At 45.9% G+C, this 24,166-nt stretch overlaps 1 protein-coding gene across 3 annotated transcripts in view; it reads left to right on the forward strand.

Annotated features, from left to right (window-relative positions):
• The first annotated feature begins 8,925 nt into the window (after positions 1 to 8,925).
• LOC144728960 (equilibrative nucleoside transporter 1-like) overlaps positions 8,926 to 24,166 on the forward strand; it is a 146,212-nt gene continuing 130,971 nt past the window's right edge. The window contains exons 1-3 of one of the 3 annotated variants that reach the window (XM_078608748.1): positions 8,926 to 9,087; positions 12,086 to 12,213; positions 13,468 to 13,730. Coding sequence is in view for 2 of the 3 variants with exons in the window: in XM_078608746.1 (XP_078464872.1) it covers positions 12,113 to 12,213; positions 13,468 to 15,070 (1,704 nt within the window). In the remaining variant the exon portion in view is untranslated. Of the gene's footprint in view, positions 9,088 to 12,085; positions 12,214 to 13,467; positions 22,703 to 24,166 lie in introns of those variants that run through there. The other 2 variants (XM_078608746.1, XM_078608745.1) reach the window with 2 other exon arrangements.

The following is a 24,166-nucleotide window of genomic DNA, read 5'->3' on the forward strand; positions in this document are numbered from 1 at the left end:
CATCGGAGGATAATCACACAAAGAGGAATTATTTTTTGCAGATATTGTATATTCAGGTAAGATGTGTTTCACTTTTTTTGGAAGCTGGAGGACTTTATAAAATGAGTTCAACGTAGTAAATATAAGTCTTTGCAAGGCTTTGTTAGAGTATGCTCTATGCTTTATTCGGTCTCCATCATCGTTATTATCTTCAGCCATGTTCCATCCACAGCTGGACAAGGGCATCTCCACACCATCACCATCCCTCATGGTCATGTGATATCACAATCTACATCGCTTCTACGCATGAGGTGATCTCATAGCTGTGTCCCCAAGGTGGTAGGTAACCGTAGTGAAAACAAACATGACCTTCAGGTGCTAAAAAAAAGCTAGATTCAGCCAAACCAGCAGGGTCATCAAACTGATGATGCACCAAATCAGCTCGTATGAGTGTAGTGTCAGAAAATAAAATAACATGGACAACATGGACTTTACACGGTAAAGTATTAGATGTAATCCAGGAGGACGTGAAAAACCAATGATGTTTGTCATTGTTAATGATGCTATCGTAAAGGTCGTGATGATTTAATATTTATACTGTAGTAGACCAACAAGGAGTGCAGGAAGTTAGGCAGAGCGTTTTGCCTTTTAAGTTAATTATTTTTTCCCTTCAAGAAAGAAATGGAATGACCCCAAAGGAGTAATTTCATTCCATTTCTGGAATGACCCTAAAGGGGTGATTCCATTCCTGAGCCCAGAGGGGCCATTAATCAAATTAAATAACTAACACATTTGGTATTCACGTCATTCTTGGCGGATGTGCAGCAGTTTCAGAGTAAGGGGCAATGTTACTCTGTAACTTTACCCAATTGGGAATAATTTTGGGTGTTGTTTTCAAAGTTGGAAAATTTGGTCTGTGACGCCAGTGTCACGGGATCTTTGACGGTCACTGGGAAGCAGGTAGTGCGTTTATTCAGTATTGATAAGGAGGCTACTGCACTCAATTTGCGAACCTCTGCATATCCTACCATTCGGGAGGATATGGCTGAACGAGCATTTCATACAACTGATGTTGCCCTGCCTCAATGTGTCCTGTCTGGAAATGCACCTGGCCTGGCACAATCGCCGTTGCGACGTTACCGCCACTTAGTGGCGAATGGCGGTTGTTGTTGATGTTATTGTCTCCAAACACATACAGTGAGGGAAAAAAATATTTGATCCTCTGCTGATTTTGTACGTTTGCCCACTGACAAAAAAATGATCAGTCTATAATTTTAATGGTAGGTTTATTTGAACAGTGAAAAAAATCCAGAAAAACGCATGTCAAAAATGTTATAAATTGATTTGCTTTTTAATGAGGGAAATAAGTATTTGACCTCCTCTCAATCAGAAACATTTCTGGCTCCCATGTGTCTTTTATATAGGTAACGAGCTGAGATTAGGAGCAGAATCTTAAAGAGAGTGCTCCTAATCTCAGCTTGTTACCTGTATAAAAGACACCTGTTCACAGAAGAAATCAATCAATCAGATTCCAAACTCTCCACCATGGCCAAGACTAAAGAGCTCTCCAAGGATGTCAGGGACAAGATTGTAGACCTACACAAGGCTGGAATGGGCTACAAGACCATCGCCAAGCAGTTTGGTGAGAAGGTGACAACAGTTGGTGCGATTATTCGCAAATGGAAGAAACACAAAAGAACTGTCAATCTCCCTCGGCCTGGGGCTCCATGCAAGATCTCACCTCGTGGAGTTGCAATGATCATGAGAACGGTGAGGAATCAGCCCAGAACTACACGGGAGGATCTTATCAATGATCTCAAGGCAGCTGGGACCATAGTCACCAAGAAAATAGTTGGTAACACACTATGCCGTGAAGGACTGAAATCCTGCAGCACCCGCAAGGTCCCCCTGCTCAAGAAAGCACATATACATGCCCGTCTGAAGTTTTCCAATGAACATCTGAATGATTCAGAGGACAACTGGGTGAAAGTGTTGTGGTCAGATGAGACCAAAATGGAGCTCTTTGGCATCAACTCAACTCGCCGTGTTTGGAGGAGGAGGAATGCTACCTATGACCCCAAGAACACCATCCCCACCGTCAAACACGGAGGTGGAAACATTATGCTTTGGGGGTGTTTTTCTGCTAAGGGGACAGGACAATTTCACTGCATCAAAGGGACGATGGACGGGGCCATGTACCGTCAAATCTTGGGTGAGAACCTCCTTCCCTCAGCCAGGGCATTGAAAATGGGTCGTGGATGGGTATTCTAGCATGACAATGACCCAAAACACACGGCCAAGGCAACAAAGGAGTGGCTCAAGAAGAAGCACATTAAGGTCATGGAGTTGCCTAGCCAGTCTCCAGACCTTAATCCCATAGAAAATCTGTGGAGGGAGCTGAAGGTTCGAGTTGCCAAACGTCAGTCTCGAAACCTTAATGACTTGGAGAAGATCTGCAAAGAGGAGTGGGACAAAATCCCTCCTGAGATGTGTGCAAACTTGGTGGCCAACTACAAGAAACGTCTGACCTCTGTGATTGCCAACAAGGGTTTTGCCACCAAGTACTAAGTCATGTTTTGCAGAGGGGTCAAATACTTATTTCCCTCATTAAAATGCCAATCAATTTATAACATTTTTGACATGCGTTTTTCTGGATTTTGTTGTTGTTATTCTGTCTCTCACTGTTCAAATAAACCTACCATTAAAATTATAGACTGACTATTTCTTTGTCAGTGGGCAAACGTACAAAATCAGCAGGAGATCAAATACTTTTTTTCCCTCACTGTATGTGTATGAAATACAATGGATACAATGCCACGTCGTGAATTGGCACAGGAAAAAATTAATCGGCAATCAATTGGAATTGTACGCTAAGTAGGTTCGTGTGTGTGGAAATAACTTGCAACAATCGGAATAAAGTATCCCGGAAGCGGAGATTGGAACAGTACAATTTGAGAACTTGATCATGATTTTAGCTGGAGATAGGGCAGAATGATTTCTCTGAAATAATATATTTCATAACATCACACATTTTCAATTACGTGTCGGTGACACTTTGGCTGGGTGCATTTCCTGGTTATGAGAAGGAACGCAAGGTTGTTGGCTGGAGGTCATCATGAAAACTGTCATTTTATCTTTTTGTTGTTGGAGGGTGGCTACTGTCAGCTGTCCATCCATTGGCATCATTCAGGAGTCTCCTCCATGGAGTCTGAACCTGACAACACTGCCACCAAATGTCAACAAATCCATGCATCTCATTGACCTCCTGAATCACATCAGATAGCTTCTTCAATCCTGTACCACGTGCTGTGCCCGTTAAGTGCTCTCCTTCTGGCCAAAGCAAGCTGGACATGCAGGTTACATTACCCAGTCAATGCAGTATCACTTGTGTGAGAAGCTCACAAATTGGCCTTTGTTTAGATCTTTCGAGTACAGGTATATGGGCATTCCTCACACAAATCAATGTTTTATGCCAATTGAGGTCAATGTTTCACAAGCATAGAGGCGAGAGGGCATGACCGTGGCCGAAAAGACGAGCAGTCGTCCTGGCAGCGTCCACAAAGCATTGTATAACCGATGAATTGATGACACAGTTCACCTGATATGTATTCTGGCCACACATAGCCAGACAAATGCACACTGCCGTGGCACTATGCCACCTGTATTCTCTGTACTACTCCATCCGATTTTTTCTTGCAGTGGCAGGGTGACCCACGTGACCCCAGCGACACGTACAAGAACCATGGGTGTCCAATCCTTTTCTAGGTCAGGCTTTCTGTTATCTAGCAGCCCGCCAAGATGGACAATTGCCCATGTTCCAGACGGCAAGCGCCTTTGAAAATCTCCACAGCAAACGTATTAAGGCTTTCAACTGTACACCAAATTGATTTCCATCAAACTAAATTCGGCTGCCTCCTTCACGGTTCTAAAGAAGCACTCGTGCCAAAGACACGAGCCTTCTAAAGTATATTTCTATCAACTATATTGACGAAGGTAGTGAGGTTTTTTTTTTAAACCCACATGATTCCTTGCTTCCTCTGTGAAATCCGTAAGCTTCAATTGGCTCTCTCACCTGGTTTATTTTGAGGCTCTTGAGCTGCTGTCTAATGATGAGCTGCACGCCAGGGCACGCCATCTGTCGTGCCCCGGTGCAGCGAGGGTTCGCGCTCGGAGCGCTGCCCATACAAGGAGGGTAAGGGGGCTGCCCCGTGGCACGTTGGTACGCCAGCGCAACACGTACTGGGATGAGTAAGAAAAAGCACTTGTCACACATTGACAATTCACGGTGTGTGTCCGTGTGTGTGCGAGGGAGTAGAGCGGTGCGCTACAAACCCGGTGATGCAGAGTTCATTTCTCGCTCATGGCCAACACCAGGGACGATAATCTGAACCGGTCCAAGGCCTCCCCTAGGTCGACACAGCCTCAAATGAGTACCTGGTACGGTCTGTAGCAAACATCGCCACTGGGGAGACAAAGGCGGCCGGGCGTGGTGTTGGCCACCCACCCCCTCGTGTGCCGTGCCGGCCTTCATAGGTGCTCGCTAACAGCACTTGCCCCGAGAGTATGTTCAGACTATACGGGGGACCTTTGTCTTTTTTTGCGAGGGAGTAGGATTGGGTGTAGGGAGGTAGCGTGTGAATGTGCGTCAGTATGTAGGTCTATTGCTGCATGTCTACTGGACATCCGCGACAAAAAAGAGCTTTGAAGCTCATCGGATTACTACAGTATAAATGCAAATTCTTATTCTGATAGGTACATCGCAAACTACAGCAGATTACTTGGACTTCTATATTCTAATTAATGCAAATATCAGCACGGCAAACAGCTTAAATGTACGGTTATTCATGCTATGGTAGTTTGTACATGTGTGTTATAGCCACAATACGTATGTGTTTAACACGTAGGCTTTCGCGACCAATATTATTCATAATCAACGTTTTTGGGTTTAGATCGCGTTATTTATAAATGTGTCGTAACCCTCCACCACCCGACACGGCCAATCAGTAAAAAAGTGTCACGTTGACAAAAGACAATTAGTTCACTGCTTTAGCCCACCGGTGTGCTGAAGCGTGAAACCACAACAATTTACAATTTGAGTACGACGTTTCGCTGGTAATTGCATCCAGCATCATCGGGCAATTCGCCAGAATGGTGAGGCTCTGCTGTGTCTCCCGTTCTTATATAGAGCAGCAGCAGGGTGACGTCATCATTAACTCATTAACTCATCAGGTGCAAAAATTACAATAACCCCCCCCCCCTCAAATCTTTGCACCTGATGAGTTAATGAGTTAATGATGACGTCACCCTGCTGCTGCTCTATATAAGAACGGGAGACACAGCAGAGCCTCACCATTCTGGCGAATTGCCCGATGATGCTGGATGCAATTACCAGCGAAACGTCGTACTCAAATTGTAAATGTCGTGGTTTCACGCTTCAACACACCGGTGGGCTAAAGCAGTGAACTGTTTGTCTTTTGTCAACGTGACACTTTTTTACTGATTGGCCGTGTCGGGTGGTGGAGGGTTACGACACATTTATAAATAACGCGATCTAAACCCAAAAACGTTGATTATGAATACGTATGTGTGTAAATATTTTTAAATTATCCATGGATTACTTAATTCAATAACTGGTCTGCATGTGTTTCTTAAAGGTAATAATCGTATGGGAAACGTTCCTAAAATCAAGTGCAGTGCTTGAGATGCAGTATATTACAAAGCACGCTACAGCGTTTGTTGATTTAATAAGCGGGATTGAGAAAATCTACACGAGAATGCCCCCCCCCTCGCTTGCTGTTATTGGTGATTTTTTTTTATTACACAGAATTAATTACATTTGGCTGGAGTTTCTTTGCTTCGCTGTGTGTTTTCTCTCCTACCAGCTCGGTAAAGGAGGTGGTGGGAGGGGGGTGGTAGTGGTGGTGCACCGACTTGACAGGTTATCTTAAACAGGGCTGAAATTCCACAGCAGTGGATACGAAATAGGAATGTGAAAGCACAGATACGTGTTCCCCCCCTCTCTCTCTCTTAATGGTACAAGGTATACCTACAAAGGGGAGCGTACATTAGAATTGTACAACCCTTATATGGTCCACGCACTAGCTGAGTGAAAGCGCTTTGCGGAAATGACGGTTGCTTGACCATACGTCGGCATTCAGATATCACTCCCCAATGGTGGACTGGCTGTGTACAGGAATCTAACTGGGGTCACCGGGGTCACCAAGCGAGAAGCACCGCGCTACCGCTCATCCCCATTTCAACATTGTGTCGGTGCATATCATAGCGAACATGCGGTCAATGCTCGTGTGCACTCGTCCCTCTAAGCACGATACAATTTCATGAGATGAAAACTCACGAGCAAAATGTATGTTAGCTTGTCTTAAAATAATTTGTATGGCGCCTTAACCGAGGCGCTTTACACAGAATTAACAATAGTACATGTGAATGTGATGATGGAGATGAGATGAATGAAAAAGACGAGAGGAAGCAATGGGGGCAAGTCTGTGATGATGTGTGAAATCGGCAAAAGCGAAAATTTATATTCTGAATGGAGCTGTTATTGGCAAAGTGGAAAAAGAAGCATTCGTTGACAAAGTCCGTTTGTTGTTACTTCAGTTGAGTTCATTTATAAGGATTTACCCTGTGAGCCATTCGGTTCTTGATTTGGGTTCAACCGCAACAAACAATAAAATTACAAGATACACCTAAAATTAATTTTACACAAATCTAAACATCACATATGTAAACAATAAAATCCTACAGAAAAAGCACAACCCGTCCATGCTGCGTACAAAAAGTGCAAAAAATTACATTTCGATGTTTGATCCCAATAACAATCATAATACAATATAGATAAAAATTTTAAGTATAAATCTATACTAAATCAAAAAGAATCGGGCCAAACCAAGCCCCTCTAAAACTTACTAAAACAATGCTATGTAAACAACGTAACAGTTTTCCCAACAAATGTGATTAAAAGTTTACAATGGCGACACACACAACACACATCCTTCGCTAGCTGCATAAATCAATCCATAACAGCCAGATTAACAATAGCAGTAGCAGCGCACTATAATCACAATACATAATAATTTCATACATCGGTCATCTATAGCTATATTTTTGATTTCAGGCCACAGGATAGCAGTGGCAGCCATGGTTGTACGACTCCTCTAGAGCATGTTTGAGTGATTGTCTTGTTGGTAACGATTCAAGCTGGAGTTTATTTGCGATAACATTCCAGACCCTGGGGGCATCTATAGTAAAAGCCCTTTCTCCAGTATTTGTACGGCAAATTAGGAATGCGAAGCTGGTAAATGAGCGAAGATCTTAGCTCATATTTGTTTTCCGAAACAATAAGGAGATCCATGAGGTAACCTCCGGATTTTTTTGTAAGTACATCGTCAATAAATAATATCTGATGCATAAGACGTCGATCATAAAGAGATGTTAAATTTGACCCAATGCAGAGATCGCAGTGGTGGGTCCTATATGGGCAGTTAAATGCAAATCTTAAGGCCGAATGATATATTGAGTCAAGCTTCTTCAGAACAGTAGTGGGTGCTAATTTATAAACGATGTCGCAGTAATCAAGGAGAGGCATTATGGTAGCTTTTATCAATTCTAAACGGAACATAGGTGGAACACAGTGTACGTGTGCGTCGTACGCATACACCCCCCCCCCCCCCACGGATTGGATGGAGAAACGTTGTGTTACAAATGAACTGGGCAATCCGAATAAAGCAAAGAGAGGTATCCATTTGGCGTTTGAACATCTTAACAGCTGTGTTATTGCCAGAAAGGGTAAAGCCGATTCTTAGTTTTCAGAAGGTGAGGAACTTTCTTTGCCACGGTGCGCGGACGTCAAGGAGTCATCCTCACACAAGGATGGCCAGGCTCTGGTAGCACCTGACGCATAGGTACGTGCACGTACGCGCGTTAAATGTACACTTCGTGGGGTTAGTCGGTGAAGTGTGGAGTGTCTCTGAACGGTGGGGAAAGGCTCCGCATAATGTTGCTTACGTTTCTACTTTTTTACACACTGTTTTACATTTATGCTGCAGTATATAACGATTAATGGCAACGTGGTACTGCTGCAGAAATTAAACAGAATTTAGTCTAAAGTAACACGCGATTAATTATTTGACATTTTTTCCTGCTAATGTAACTCAGGAAAAAGATTATCCGATGATTAATTTCACAAACACGCTTTTAACCCCCCGTCCTACAAAAGTTTTACAAATGACGCCGCATTTCGCAGAAGATTCACAGATTTCTCACCCTGGTGAATAAGAATAATAGTCGTAGCAGTAATATGTTCGGACATTTGGTGTTTGCGCCATTCTTATAGCAAAGGGCGCGCTCGCAAAGTTGTTTTTCTCTCACACAGGTCTGCCGTAGTTTCACAGTGGGGAGGGGGGGGGGGGTGATGCTGCAACGCGAAATCCAAAATTGAGTAATTTTCCGATAATATTTTGTACGTTGATAAATTGGGAGCGTGCCGCCGCCGCCACACAATGGCTTACTTCTGTCACCCCCTCTTAGGGGATGTATAACGTCCACTGTGAAGCGAACGGACGCGTAGTATTTCGGTACACACCGCAGTAATAACCAGGGCGGTCTGGCGGTATCGAACCGCGAACCCCTCCCCCACCACCAACCCCGACCGCAACCCAGCAGGCGAACGCGCTCCCGCCTGTGCCACCTCACCGCCTCTCGAAAGCTCCCCGGTCCACGGCCGATGTCAACGTTCGCAAGAATCTGTGTGGGAGAGCTGTACAGAGGGGAGAGAGAGACTCTCCATGGTGATGTCTCCACCACCCCCCCCAACGCACGCGATCACCGGCTCGGTGTCCTCCACACACCGCGCATACCAGGGGTGAGTGATTGTAAGAGGCACTCAACAGGGTTCAACACACACACTCCGCAGAGAGGGTGGGGGGGGGGTAGATGTAAGTACACTTACGGTGCCCACAAGGCGAAACTGCACGGGGGAATTGTGGTGTTAAATACCCGTTGTCTATTTCCTCTATGGTAAATAGACCCTCGCCGCCATCGACTCAGATTTGTTTCCACGCTGTTGCAGTCGCTGTTGCGGCGCAGAGACTGGTGAGTCACTGTACACTTTATTTTCACCGATTATGTTGTTTTCTTCCTCTCGTAGATTACAGTACGTGTAGAATATACACGTGTACGAGTCACAGGTCACGAAAATAGTCGTATTTTTGCGCAGAAAAATGGTTGTTTTAGAAAGTATAGAACATCACATATTCTGCCTCTTTAATGTACTTACAAATTGTTTGCAGAAGTGTGCGTTTCCTAATAGAAATACAATGGGTAAATAAAATAGATCAAACATCTCTTTTCAGGGGCGAGTTCTATGGTGTGAGTCGTATATTTACACTTTTCAAAAAACCCATAAAATTCCGTGAGGTGTGGAGGCCCGGCTTGCCACTGGGAATTGGGTGGCAGGATATGATTTGTACTGAGACGTGGTACCATTATTGCATTGAACCCTTATTCCAGTAGATTGCAGTTTTGATAATCGACCTGGGCTGAGATGTGTCCAAGTATACTGTGGACAAGGTGGCAACCTTCGTGTACGTATGTTGAACTTCAGAGATGTTAAATACCTCACCTCGTATGCAGGAGGATGTGAGTTCCATCCCGACCCTGACGCTTTTTTATTTGGAGTTTGCATGTCTCTCTCCCCGTGGTCGCGTGGATTTTTCTCCGGGTCCTCTGGTTTTCCCCACCACATTTATAAATATGCGTTTGGAGTATTTGGCTGCTTTAAATTTCCACATGATGAGCCACTTCGTTGAGTATCATTTGTGGCGAGGTCGCTTCTGAAAAAGAGCAAAATACCTCAGTTGGCTTTACCTGGTAAAACAAATGTTTAGTTGACTTTTTATTTCACACCGTACGTAGCCAACCCTGCTAATCGGAGGTTGAGCTGATAAACCCACAGGTATTAGCAGACACATTTCATGTTACACAGTAGTACAGGCAGTAGAGGGACAGCCCTGCGGGAGCGCCTCCACTCTCATGAGTTCTCTCTCTCGAGCTCATCCAGAGGGTACTTTAGCCTTCTCTTCCACGTTGGTCAGTGGTCTTGAAAGAGGTGGCCAGATGCGGTGGGTTTATAAGAAACGCGCACCATTGATTCGACTGCCGTGGCGGGGATAACGGAACCGGCGACCTGCATTGCAAAGTCCGGCGTGCTGATCGTCGCCACGACGAGAGCTTCCCACCGCAGGAGTCATTTGTATTTCAAATTGGATTACCCGCAGACAGAAGTGGGGCTGTGGTTGTGGGAAAACAAAAAAACCTCGCTGGGTTATCGACAACATTGCGGACAACCCCAAAGAGTCGTAAATGCATCATCATTCACATCTGCTCGCGTATGATTCTATTGATTTAACGAAGGCTGTACCAAATACGGCTGTGTTTCCAAGGAACACTGTAATGTGATACGTTTTAAAACTTACTTTTTGGTTCTTTTGGTAAAGTCACGTAGAAAGAAAATAAATTAAATAATATAATACGACGTTTCGATTACAACACAAGCAACCGTCATCAGGTAGAACTAAATTAGAGAGAGACAAAACACTTTACCGACTTTACCGAAAGAACCAAAGAGTAATTCCTGCAGTCACGAAAGCTTCAAATCAAGGTTAAAAAGATTGTTATAAACAGTACATTTAAATCCTAGTTTGAACAGCGGTTGATTTTGACCAATCATACCTCCTTTGTCAGAAACACTGTGCTTATAATGTATGCAAGATGCAGCTAGTTGCTTTGTTTTGTTGATACTGTTTGTGCGGTCAAACCACGTAACCCGTGTTTGTGTATCCTACGTTTGATTCAACTGTAGACATTGTACAGAATAGTGTTGTGTAGGCATGTGAGATAATTTAGGGTGTATGTGCGTGTGTGGGGAGCGGTTTGTGTAGCGGTTAAACCCGGCGACCCGAGTTCCATTCGTGCTCACGGCCAACACCGGTAAATATTATTTGAACCGGTTCTGGGCCTCCCCCTAGGTCGACTCAGCCTCAAATGAGTACCTGCTGAGATGCGTAAACATCGCCACTGGGGCGTGGTGCTGGTCACCCACCCACCCCCTCGTGTGCCGTCCCGGCCTTCATAAGTGCTCGCTAACAGCACTTTCCCCAAAAAGTCGATTAAGGCTTTACGAGGGATCATTGTTTTCTGTCTTTGCATTAGTCTGTGCATGTGTATACTTGGATCTAAAGTTTATACATGTGTTAAGCGGCATGTTTAGGTAACAGTTATTGCTGTCGATTGTTACTCCCTTAACTTTTGAAAGAAACGTTCGGTACATTTACTCAATAATTATGTATTTATTGTCGTACCATAAACTCCCTAACACTACGTTAAACGCGTTACTGTATTTGGCGATTGATGCTGCTGCTGCGTTGGCCGTGGTGCACAAGCACACATTATCATACAACCTCAACACGTTTGTCAACAACACTGTGGCCTTAAAAAAATCTAAAGGTATATAACAGGCGACGTTTCGGGCAATGGTCCCTTCTACACAGCGCAACACTCCCAGTCTCGCCACTGTTTCGGGCTCGGTGAAGATGACAACATGGCCGACAATCTGAGCTGCCTACTAAATTCCAGGCGGGGAACTCAAATGGTTTGATTGATAAAAAGTTATTGTTATGTTCACGGTACAGGAATCAAATTGTACATTTGAAAATCAATTACAGTTGTGTTTATGAACTTAACGCAGTAGAAATTAGACAACAAAAGTTCACGCTTGAATTGATTTTTAAACCCTGCATCCAACGGGTTAACAAACTGCTGCCGAAGCTGCCAGGCAAGTGCAATTTGTCGTTCAGCGTTTATATTCATGGCTGCAGTGCAGGATGGTGGAGAACAGGGCCATAGAGCAGTGGCCAGGACCGGTTTGCAGTGTATCGAAACGAAATTATCGCCCGTGGCTCGCAACGTGGTGCACAAAACCAGTGGAAAACTGTTACGCCCCCCCTCCTATTCACTAGCCATAACGGTCTTTTATTCCTCTTCCCACAGTGAGTGCAATCAATGTGATGGATGTTCCTTGATGCTCTCACAGAAAAGAAAAACAGCCTAGAACAAGACCATGGAGCACAGCGTGCTACATCTTCTGCATTCCGTCTTCATTTTCTATTTAACACTGAGCGATGCTCAGATTCCGGGAGGCCAAGAGAACAACTCCAGCAGGTGAGGGAATGCTCTCAGAATTGTCAGATTTGCTCACTGCTCAAGCTAATGTTCTCATCAGTCACCAGGGCTGGAAATGGGAAGAAATTACTGCAGGGAACTCATCAATGATTCCCCCCCCACCCCACCCGCGACTAGATCTGAGGAGGAGGGGCATGAGCAGGAGCTTAGCTCTGTGTGTGGGTCTCTGTGCCTGTCTGTGGGTCTCTGAGAGTATATGTGGGTCTCTGCAGGGGCGGTTTCTTCATTAGGGCGATTGGGCGACGCACCACCAATGTCATTCAACCACAGAGTCACGCTAGCCGTCACTGTGCCTCTGGATATAGTCCAATCAGCGTCATGTCACGTTCTGTGGAGTACCGCCTCTTTTTGGGCGATTTCACTCCGGCTGAGAATCGCCCCGAGTGGCCCCATAGACTTACATTCAAAGATGTTTTTTTTTCGAACGGGGGCGCTGCAATGCATTCTCAATGGCTTCCGGGAGGGCTCGCCCTAACGTGCTTACGTCATCATACGTAAGCACGTTTCATCCAACAATATAATTTGTCGCCACCTAGTGGAATCTTTAATAAAATAAACTTGAGTGGATTGTATATTAATAGTGAGTATAGAAACAAACAAGATGTATTGTAAGAGTCACTTTATTTTTCATTAATATTAAAGAAGTGAAGTTGCCTTTACATGCTTAAGCTGTTAATTTATCCATTGCATGGGTGGACCTTATCCTTATCAATCATCCAGACATTTGCCCCCCCTGAGAGATTTTGCAGGAGCCGCCACTGGGTCTCTGTGTGTTCGTGGGTCTCTATGCGTGTCTGTGGGTCTCTCTGTTGGTCTAGCGGTCTATCTGTGAGTCAAATCAATACAACAGTCGGGTTAAAAATGTCACTCCCACCACGGCGTTCCGGGGCATTTTGGCCTATCCCACCACTGGTAGTGACTGTGTGCAGCTTTAGATAACACGGCGTTTTGGAAGACACCCATATTGCTTTGCATGCATTTTTGGTGGAGTATGTGTGCAAGTGCTACTCTTAAACATTAGCCTCGGAGAAACAAATAAACATCTCTTTTACTTGAGAAACCACGTTCACAGCTCAATATATACACGTGGTTAAGTGGTATGGCTAAAATGTATGTTTTTTTCTATCCAGTGTCACAAGATGAAATGATCTGACGAAAAAAACAAGTGTAAAACTATACAGCGAACGATTGAAACCGAGTAATAATACAATTATATGAACATATGTTTTACAGGCCACAAGAGATCCACTGTGTGACCCGTAATTCAAAGACAACCTCTCCTTCAGCCGAACAGATTGTGGTGACTCTGTGCGAGAGAGTAAATAAGAGCGGCACTCCCAGCGGTGCCGTCTCCCGGGAGAATTTGCTCTCAAACCTAATACGTCCACGACTACCCAACACGCAGCAAGCTCCCACGTCACAACCTCCGATGGGCACAGCAAACCCAGCCACCGCACACATCCCTGGCACCTTTGAATTTGAAACAGCTCAACCAGGTACGGAGCAACAACACACGGACAGGCCAAGCCTGAATTCTCAACCAACGCCAACTCACACACGAAACCCAAACGCCACTCAACCGCACACACACCTGCCCGGTGAACATACCCCAGAATCCCCGACAGCGCACACACTCCAGCCGGGCACGGATACAACCACCGCACGCGCACCCGCAACATTCACACCAGAACCAACAGCACGCAGGCAAAGCGTACATAATGGGAACACAACGCAACCCTACACATCCCACGATAACACACAAGGAAGGACACGTCAGCCACCCACGTCTCAACCTTACGATGCCCATTACCTCTCAAGCCCAGCACCCATCATCCGCACTACTCTGTCTGCTGACAGCGACACCACAACTGTGGATAAATCGATAACTTCGGATAACACGACCCCACCACTTAGTCTCTTTACTTCTAAAGAATACCCAACAAACTCCCCCGAGGACGCGTCCACGACGCATCCTGCCATTTTTCAAACACCGACACCGAAACACGCCACTGCGTTCCAGGCGCGCCCGCCACAAGCCATCGACCCTCATCTTCTGTTCGGGCCTCCCAGTTTCTCCTACGAAACCTTCGATTTTGAAATGGAAGAAAACGTCGCCGGTGTGGGCAATGAGTCGGGCGTCGCCCAGTACCGTCAGGCGGAGCCGTGCGACGTGGATCCCTGCCACCACCCTCAGCCGCCCTGCCGCGCACCGTGGCAGCACGGCGGCTGTCCATGCGACACGTCGCCGGTGCGTCTGACGGCTCCTCGGCTGCTCGCCGTCGTGCCAGTGAGCGAGTCGGACGTGGAGGTGCGGTGGTGCTCCCCTCGCTCCAGCGTGCGGGCGTTCGCGGTCGCCTACCGCGCCGTGGACGGCGAGCCGGCGCACAACGCCGGCTCATCGCTGCTCGTACACGCCACCTGGCGCAGCCACGTGCTGCGGGGCTTGCGTCCAAATGGGCGCTACCAGGTGTGCGTGGCGGCCATTGGCCGGTCGTGTCGCAGCCGCTGCTGGGAGACCGAGCGGTCGTTTGGTAACGCGGACGCCGCCGCTGCCGCCACGGCCGAGTTCACCGCGCCCGCCGGTGGCCCATGGCGACTGAACGCGGCGATCGTGGCGGCCGTGTTTCTGGTCGAGCTGGGATGCATCGCCGTGCTCTCGCTGTGCCTTCATCGTGTTCGAAAGGCACGCGGCAGAAGGGAACCGCCGCCGCCTCCACCAGCCATGCTCATTTCTTACAGCAGCACAGAGTTCCTGAGCGTGAGAAACCAAGCTTTCCTGGAAATCAAGGATGAGCTCGCTTGCCCTCCTTCACTTAGCTGTCCCTATAGGCAGTAGCTTTCGGTGCCTTATCACTTGGCATGAAATCACATATTTTAAAATGCTATGGCATCAGCATAGCATTATGTTGCACAGCCAAAAATACTGAAAACACACACTGTGAAAAAGCAATCGTGAACTCTTTACCTTGCGTTTTCTTTAACAGTGTTATTATGCATACAATTCCTAGAATTAGGTTTAGGCACCTGCACACGTGTCTGCTGAGAGCACTGTAGCAGTGCTAATCACGGCAATATTTGTCAATTGATTACACATAACCATGAACTTGAACCATGGATTAATTATTCTCCTGACCAGATTTTGGGTCATGGACCTTTGGGCCCTCTTCCATTCCCTTAATATTAAGCTCATGATTTGTCAGCACTCACGAGGCTTGGCTATGGGCCTCGTAAAGAGCCCCTACAACACAACTTACTGCACGGTGTTCCAGCAAGCAACCAGGACCAACCAATACGCTCAGGAAGCGAGTGCTTTATCATGTCAATCACAAGGAGTGATCACATATCCATACTGAGTGACTGCAGCATTTTGCAGACTCAATGCCACATGAGCCCATGCCATTATGGATGCCGGCCAAGGCCGAGAAATCGTTTAATATTTTATTTGTATATATTCCAGCTTGGGACATTTGCTTGAAACAGATATCGCATTGGCAGTGGTCCTGTGTAGAACATTGATCTAAAACATGGCAGCATAGATGACAAATGTTTGTCTGCAAAGTGTAAATACGTAACATTGTTCCCCCCCCCTACTTTACGCAAGAGTGCAGAAGTGTGGTCACCATATCTACGCCTTTATATAAGGAACGAAACAGGTGAACTTCTCCACAAATCTGGCAGTCGCCTGATGAAGCTAGTTCTAATTACTGGCGAAACGATTGTAAATGTTGTGGCTTGGCTCTCCAACACACTGGTGTGCTGTACTAGTGACGAATTGGCCACGTTCTGTTTACGTGTCAACCCTTACTAGTTGGCTGTGTCGGGTGGTGGTGGGTTTTAACGACACATTTATATATTTATGCGATCTAACCCCAAACCCCCCCCCCCCCTCTTATGGACGTAACATTGTGCATATTCTTTGGGTCTTTCGATAAAGTCACGTAGATAGGTTCAAAATTAATTTAAAAAAAAGAACAAAAAACCACGACGTTTCGATCACAACACAAGTGATCGTCTTCAGGTGGAAAAAAGGGGGGAAAGCTCCCAAAGGCAAGCTGTTTTTAAAGTTTTAAGATGGGCGTAGCACGAGTGTCAACTTGCAGCGCGCCCAACGAAGTGGGTGGGGCACAAGGGCCCTGGGGCCAGCACAAGTGGAGATGGTTACGTTAGTAATTTTGAAACCAGATTGTATGGTTTACCAAAAATCCATAAAGAAGGTACACCTCTTTGTCCTATCGTCTCCACCATTGACTCACCCACCTACAAACTGGAGGTGGAAAAGGATGGCAAGCTACCATTCTAGGATGTTCGAATCGAAAAGAGACCAGATGGTTAAATGGGCCACTCTGTCTACAGGAAAGCAACCCATGCTGATGCCTACCTAAAACCGGACTCCCACCACCATCCATCCCAGAAAAATTCCCTCATCAAAACTCGATACCATGGAGCTCGATGTATCTCCAACCATCATCACCTAGCCAGTGAACTGGAACACGTGCACCAAGCTCTCCAGACGAATGGATATTCTGACTACACAATCCATAAAGCTATCACCCTAACCGTTGGGAAAGAACCATCTGAGGACATAATTAAAACCATCACTTTGCCATACATAGCAGGGGTCACCAAAAATATTTCCAAAATCATGAGCAAACGCAAGATCCAGGTTCGATTTAGCACAGTGCATAAAATTCGTGATCTGATCCTATCTGTGAAGGATAGGATCCCTGACACGCAATACCCTGGTGTCTACGAACTAAGCTGTGTCTGTGGCAGTAGTTACATTGGGGAAACTAAGCGGCATGTCTCTGACCGTGTTCGTGAGCATAAGGCAGATTTGAAACACGGGAGGACCAACACTTCAGCCGTGGCTGATCATTGTGTTAATGCGGTTGGCTCACACGACATTTATTTCTCTAAGACGAAGGTAATTTGCAAGCCCACTGGCTATCAACAAAGATTCCTTCATGAAGCCATCGATATATATAGACACAGACACAATTTCAACCGAGAGGATAGGTACAAACTCAGCAATCATTGGAAGGACGTCATCGACCAGTTTAAGTCATAACTGGCTGTGATGTTTCCATCTTGTCACCTTTCGATGTTAGTTTTATTTATTTTACTAATTTCTCCAGGGCTCCTGCGCCTACCCTTCTCTTGATTCATTAACATAACCATCTCCGCTTATGCTCGCCCCAGGGCCCTTGTGCTCCACCCACTTCGTTGGGCGCACTGCAAGTTGACACTTGGGCTACGCCCATCGTAAACCTTTCAAAACAACTTGCCTTTGGGAGCTTTCACCCCTTTTTTCAACGGGTTTATTCCACCTGAAGACCATCGCTTGTGTTGTGATCGAAACGTCGTGGTTATTTTAATTTTGAACCTATCTACGTGACTATTCTGAAAGACCCAAAGAATATGAATTCCTGCAGTCACGAAAGTCAATATTTATAACATTGTGCAGTTTAAAAATGCAGCATATTATAATCTCTGTTGGTGTAATGTTCGAGCCAGACTCATTGAGCATGGCAGGAAGTTACATTCGCAGTACATTTGTATATCCAGGGCGTTGTGATAACGATAGTGCCACCGCTGTGATGGAGCTTAAACTGTAAGTGTGATGTTAACTCCTTAGCTACTCAATCCTATAACAAACTTTTTCTCACGAATATTAACATTGCCAAGTTACGTGTATCTTAATATCGTCAGTTTCACTTGCATATTCCAGCCACATACATTGCATTTCTGTCAGCAGACATTGCCACATTCGTAAAACATTCCACTCAATCGAATCTTCCTTAAGTTATCGAGTACGGTTATTACAAGTGCTTAAATCACAATCGTGTTGTTTTCTCGATTTAAAACAATGAAATAAAAAAAAACAACGCGGGTGACAATCATCAAATGTATGCAACCACAGAGTATTGTTCACGACAACACATTCATAAACGTATCAAACCAAATGATCGCGATGTAATAATATAGGTTTTCTGATTCATTCAAATAATGCACAATTCGAGGAGGGAGCACTTGCCATGCCCTGAATGAATGTCCAATTGGTCATTTTCGTTCCTAATTATTTTTCTGTCAGTCTCGCAGCAGTTTTGTCTCGCCAATAGCATCCCATACATGTGTCAAGGAGAGCCGACACACGGTTGCAGGGGATTCGTCTTTTATTCCTTTCCTCCCATCCACACCTGTCCCCAGCCGTCCCAATCTCGTTCCCGCCAACGACCTCCTCTTCCCGCTCGTTCTCTCCCTTCTATCTCCTCACCTGCTCCTCCTCCTTCTCCTGTCACCATCCCATTCCCCCTCCTATTGGTGGGAATCCTTCCCCTGACACCCCTACACATGGGCGCCACGGTGGCGAGATGTTAACTAACTCGCCTAGTATACATGAGGTCGTGTGTTCGATCCCAACCCTGACGCCTGCTATATATTTGGAGTTTGAATGTCCACTCTCTCCCGTGGATTATTCTCCGGGTCCTCCGGTTTTTCCCCTCCACATTTAAAAATAACAACGTGCGTTTAGAGTATTTGGCTGCAATAAATTGCCACACGATAAGCCACTTCGTCGAGCTATCATTTGTGGCCAGGTTGCTGATGAAAAGAGATGTATAGCTCAGTGGGCCTTACCTGGTAAAAAAAAAAAGTTGAGTTTACGTGACATTGGATTCAGAATGTTCGACAGACCGCGTAGCCTCGCGGTCACCTAGGGAACAGCCTTGGAAAAAAAATAACCATGGGACCCTTTTTGTGAGTATGATAAAAAATAGGCTGTACAACATACCCTTTCCGGCAATAATTGTTTAGTCATTTTGTTGTACTGTACCTATTACGGTGATTTAACTATCACACGAGAGAGTGGTGTCTAAATCATTATTAAATAATACACTGTAAGCATTGCTAACGAACAATTCCAGCCCGTACGTTGCAATGCAACCACGCGCATGTACATACATTACTGTATGCTGAACTTCTTTCGCACCGTTTGTAGCTCCAATCGGGCCCATTGGAGGTGTGGTGAGTTGGGGGGGGATAACGAACACACAACAAGTAAACCCGTAAAAACAAAGTTTTTCACTATAAATCCTTTATATGCGTGGCGGCTAGAGTCCTCTCGTCCTCTGGCTTGAGATGGCTGCAATCTATGGGTCAGATGATTGTCTGCCAGTATTAAGCAATTGGTAATTAAATATTTAATTTGTTTTCCCTAAACAGTGTAAAATTTTGGAAAAATTTTTTCACAAAAATTAATTGTCACACACAACGAGTCTGTGTGGAAAATGTCAGCTCGATTGGATTACGGGAAGTGGGTTAAAAAACGAGCGAAAGATTTGCACGGTCCTAAGCAAGCAAGCGAACTTAATATAAAGGATTTAAAATATATTCGCCTGTGGAGGACGCGGGGATCGATCCCGCGACCTTTGGCATGGGAAGCGAGGGCGCTACCAACTGCGCTACTCCGCCACGGCCTGTGGAGGGGTTACGCTCTGGGCTCCTATACTGTGACGTTCAGCCAAAGCCATGAATGAGTTCTAAAATAATTTTTTTTTGACTAAAAAGTGTAAATTTTTTTTATTTTTTTTTCACGAACATTAATTGTCTGTCACAACGAGTCTGTGTGGAAAATGTCAGCTCGATTGGATCACGGGAAGTGGGTTAAAAAACGACCGAAAGATTTGCACGGTCCTAAGCAAGTAAGCACGCAAGCAAGCAAGCAAGCACGCAAGCAAGCAAGCGAACTTAATATAAAGGATTTAAAAATCAGTTCATCACATGCCCTCTGCTGGTAGCATCTAAGCATTTGCCCCGCAAGTATTTATTTGTCAAATTACTTTTTCCACCTTCCTTTTATTCTAATCGTACGCGTAGGATGGGATGGCAAGGCGAGCCGAGCAACATTAGCAGTGTTCATACCGAGAGAGTATTACGCCAATTCCATCGGCCTCTTCGAAGGCTTTGCGGTCCGATGCCAACTCGACGATGCCCTCCTGGATTACGTGACCCACGGTGTTGGGCATCGGGCGGTGCAGGGGGTGGCAGTAGCTGGGGTCACGCGGGCCATGGTCTCTTGTGACCGCAGTCACAATGCCGACTCGTCTTCATTTTGCATCAGTGAAGAAGATCTCCTCCCCCCCTCTTTAAAAAAAGTCTATAAATATTTGTAACGATAGGTTGTACTTGGCTGAAAGAAAGGAACGCAGTAAATGTGCCATCGTTGCCACAACGTTGGCACATTTACTGGGTGCCGTACGTAGCCAACCGTGCTAATCGGAGGTGCGAAAGATACAGTGTACGGTAGTTGCTCTGTATCTACCGTCATCTGTATCTTAGAGTACGGTAGTTACTCTGTATCTTTGGAACTATTCTGCAGTTGAAAATAGACAGAGCAGCGACATTTCTTAATTCTTAATATATTGCACGGATTTCCAGTAAAAATTGGAACGTTGTGCCAGCGTTGGTCCAACGGTTTCAGCCACATGCCAACGCTGCCCCAAACGTGCCAAGTTTACCGGGAATTCGTGCAATATATTGAGACACAAGAAATGTAGCTGCTCTGTATATTTGCAACTGCGGAGTAGTTACAAATAAACAGAGTAACGACTGCACTCGGTATATTTCGCACCTCCGAATGACACGGTTTGCTCTGTACGCTGCGAAAAGAAGTTCAGCGTTCATACGTTCATATTCTACAGTGCAGTTCAATGACGAAGTACAGCTTTCCCTCGCTTTATGCGGTAGTAGAAAGTATGCGTTCCACAAAACGGAGGGCACACAAAGTGACACGGCACGAGGAGACAGCTGCCTTCCGAGTAGCGCACACAGTGCATACAACACAACACAGACAAAGATCCCCCCCGTATATCCTTAGCAGACTGTTGGGGCAAGTATTGCTAGTTAGTAGCACTTATGAAGGCCGGCATGGTACACGAGGGGGTGGGTGGCCAACGCCACGCCCGGCCGACCTTTGTCTCCCCGGCGGTGACATACACACCGCACCAGGTTCTAATTTGAGGCTGAGTCGACGTAGGGGAGGCCCAGGACCGGTTTCGATAATCGCCACGAATGGTGGCCGTGAGCGGAAATCGAGTCGCCGGGTTCTTAGCGCAACGTGTAAACCGCTACACCACCGCTCCCCACGGCACACACGGCACACACGGCACACACACCATGTTGCTCCGCGTCCGACCGCACAGCCGCATGTTGAGTGAATTCAAACCGCATAGAGCGAATTTTGTGTACAAATGGGTTCCCCACATGTACGCGATATCGCACAAACAGAACCCGCACAGAGCGATGGAAACCTGTACAGTGGTGTCGGCTTCAGTATCAGAAATGTTTTTTAAATGTATCTTAGAGAAATCTGATAATCTACGAAGCTCTGTTATTAACATATGTCCAGTAGGGGCGGGTCAACATGACATCACGGTGTCCCCAATCGTGAGATTAATTTCAGCTTCATTCATCGCAAGGCACGCAGCTTACTTCAAACGAGGACATTTGTGCTGCCTCTTGACGAATCTATTCTCGGCAATGTCCCGTCAAAGATATTGTCTCGAGAGAGTTTGAGGACAATGTGTTCTCCCCACAAAAGTCAAGTCGGCGCGTTCGACATTATTCTTGCAATGCATCGTCGTCACAGCTGGAGGGCTGTGGCAGGTTTAAATAAAGTAACACGGGCAAACGCCAGGCTTAAGGTGAACATTTGTAATATTGACCGAAACTATGTCAAACAGTCTCCGCTTGTCACGGTTGCTATGTTTAATTTTCCCCGTTGCTACCAGTTGTGAACGAAACACGTGTTTTTTGTTGTTGCTGCTTCAAATGCACACCCACATCGGTTGCATCTTATTGCGTGCTGGAATTCTTTCGCACAGTACGTAGCCAACCGTATTAATCGGAGGTGCGGGGGGTGGACAAACAAACAACATTTAGTTCTATATTAATGTTCCGCGAGTGACAGGTCAGGTCAGTGATGCCAGGTCATCGCTGTCAGGAATTTTCACAAGTGATATTGATTGTAAACGAATGCGTCCAAATGCTTTGTAATTCCAGATGCCTTGAGGCTCATTCTGCAAAAATCCAGATGCGGGCGATGAGTGGAGGGTGGGGGTGTTTTGGTGACTGTTTTAAAGCTCGTGAGTGTACAGTAAAACTATTAGATTTGTATTTTATTTTACCGGGTAAGGCCCACTGAGCCACGCAGCTCTTTTTCAGAAGCGACCCGGCCATCACAAATGATAGCTCAAAGAAGTGGCCTATCACGTTGGAAATGTATAGCAAAACAAGTACTCTAAACTCATACTCTTTGGCTCTTTCAGTAAAGTCACGTAGGTATAAAATTAAAGATATTAAATCGCGACGTTTCGATCGCAACACAAGCAATCGTCATCAGGTTGGAAAACCACAGCAAGACATTTTTTTGCTGAAGTGGGAGAGAGATACCGTGGTCAGAGGTTATATAGGTAAGAGAGGGGGAGGAGAAAGGGAGGGGGGTAGGGGAGCGTTGCGTGGACGCGAGGAGAGGGAGACGTGAAGCTAGGACGGGGGGAAGTGGGCTGGGCTGGAAGGGGGAGGCTGAGAGAGCTGGGGATGCGTGGTCCTCCCACCTGATGGGGATGCGTGGATTTCCCACCTGATGATGATTGCTTGTGTTGCGATCGAAACGTCGTGATTTATTTTATTTTATACCTACGTGACTTTACCGAAAGTACCAAAGAGTATGGATCCCTGCAGTCACGAAAAGTTCAAATCTAGATTAAATACTCTCAAAGCACGTTTCTAAATGTGGAGGAGAAAACCCGGAGGAGCCGGAAAAAAATCCACACGACCATGGGGAGAACATGCAAACTTCAAATATACAGCAGGCGTCAGGGTCAGGATCGAACCCGCGACCTCATGTATACCACGCGAGGTAGTTAACATCTCGCCACTGTGGCGGGCCTCTTAAAGATATCTCTGCAGCCAAGAAGAGGGTTGATGTTGGGAGAGAATAGCGACCAGTGAGCCTCAGGATTAAAAATCAAACCTCTGTCAGCCAATTTCAGTCCAAGTTTCGTCCACTCCATTCCACCGAAACAGCCTTTCTCAATTGTCCAGAACCATCTTGCATAACTCCTTCAATACCCGTTCTCATTCTTCTCGACCTTTTCTCCGCCTTTGATATTGTCGCTCTCTCCGACCTCGACATCTCTGGGACTCTTCTCTCCTGGCTCGAGTCTCACCTTGCATCTCGCACATCCTCCTACGGTCACTCCGTATCCCCTCCCTCCCCTTTCAGTGTCGGTGTTCGGTGGGCTGTCGGTTCTGGGTCCCTTACCATTCTCTCTCGCTATTTCGCCTCTTGCATCTATTATCTCCTCTATGTGCTTCCCTCGTCATTACTTTGCTGACCATGCCCACATTTTTTTCTCATTTCCTTCATTCACCCCCTGACCTTTCCTCGCGCATCTCCTCCTGACAGGGCGCCATCCAATCCTGGATGGCGCTTTACTCTCCCTCAATCCTTCTAAAAACATCGATCTTTTTTTCTCGCTCTCCCGTTACCACCGTTTCCTTCCCTCCTTTCTCCCTCACTCCTGCTTCCTCTACCCTCAACCTTGGTGTCACCTTTGAGTCTTCTCCCGCCTTTTTTGCCTACACCTCCGCTACTACTGCGCATCTGCCGCTCTCGTCTGTTCGATGCCAGGAAAAATCGCCATCTCATTTCACTTTCCGCTGCCAAATTCGTGGTTCCATGCTTTCATCTTTACCCGCTTGGACTATTTTAATTCTCTTTTTTGGGTCTCCCTGCCTATCCTCTCCCCTCCAACAAATATTTATTTATATTGTTTGTTACTTTCTTTGAACCTATCTACGTCACTTTACTGGAAGACCCAAGAATATAAAAAAAAAATAGCTTTGGCACGGTTTTTCTCTCTCAATCTTC

This window comes from Lampetra planeri, chromosome 30 (genome assembly GCF_965212315.1).
Source record: "Lampetra planeri chromosome 30, kcLamPlan1.2.h2, whole genome shotgun sequence".
Taxonomy (NCBI): Eukaryota; Metazoa; Chordata; class Hyperoartia; order Petromyzontiformes; family Petromyzontidae; genus Lampetra; species Lampetra planeri.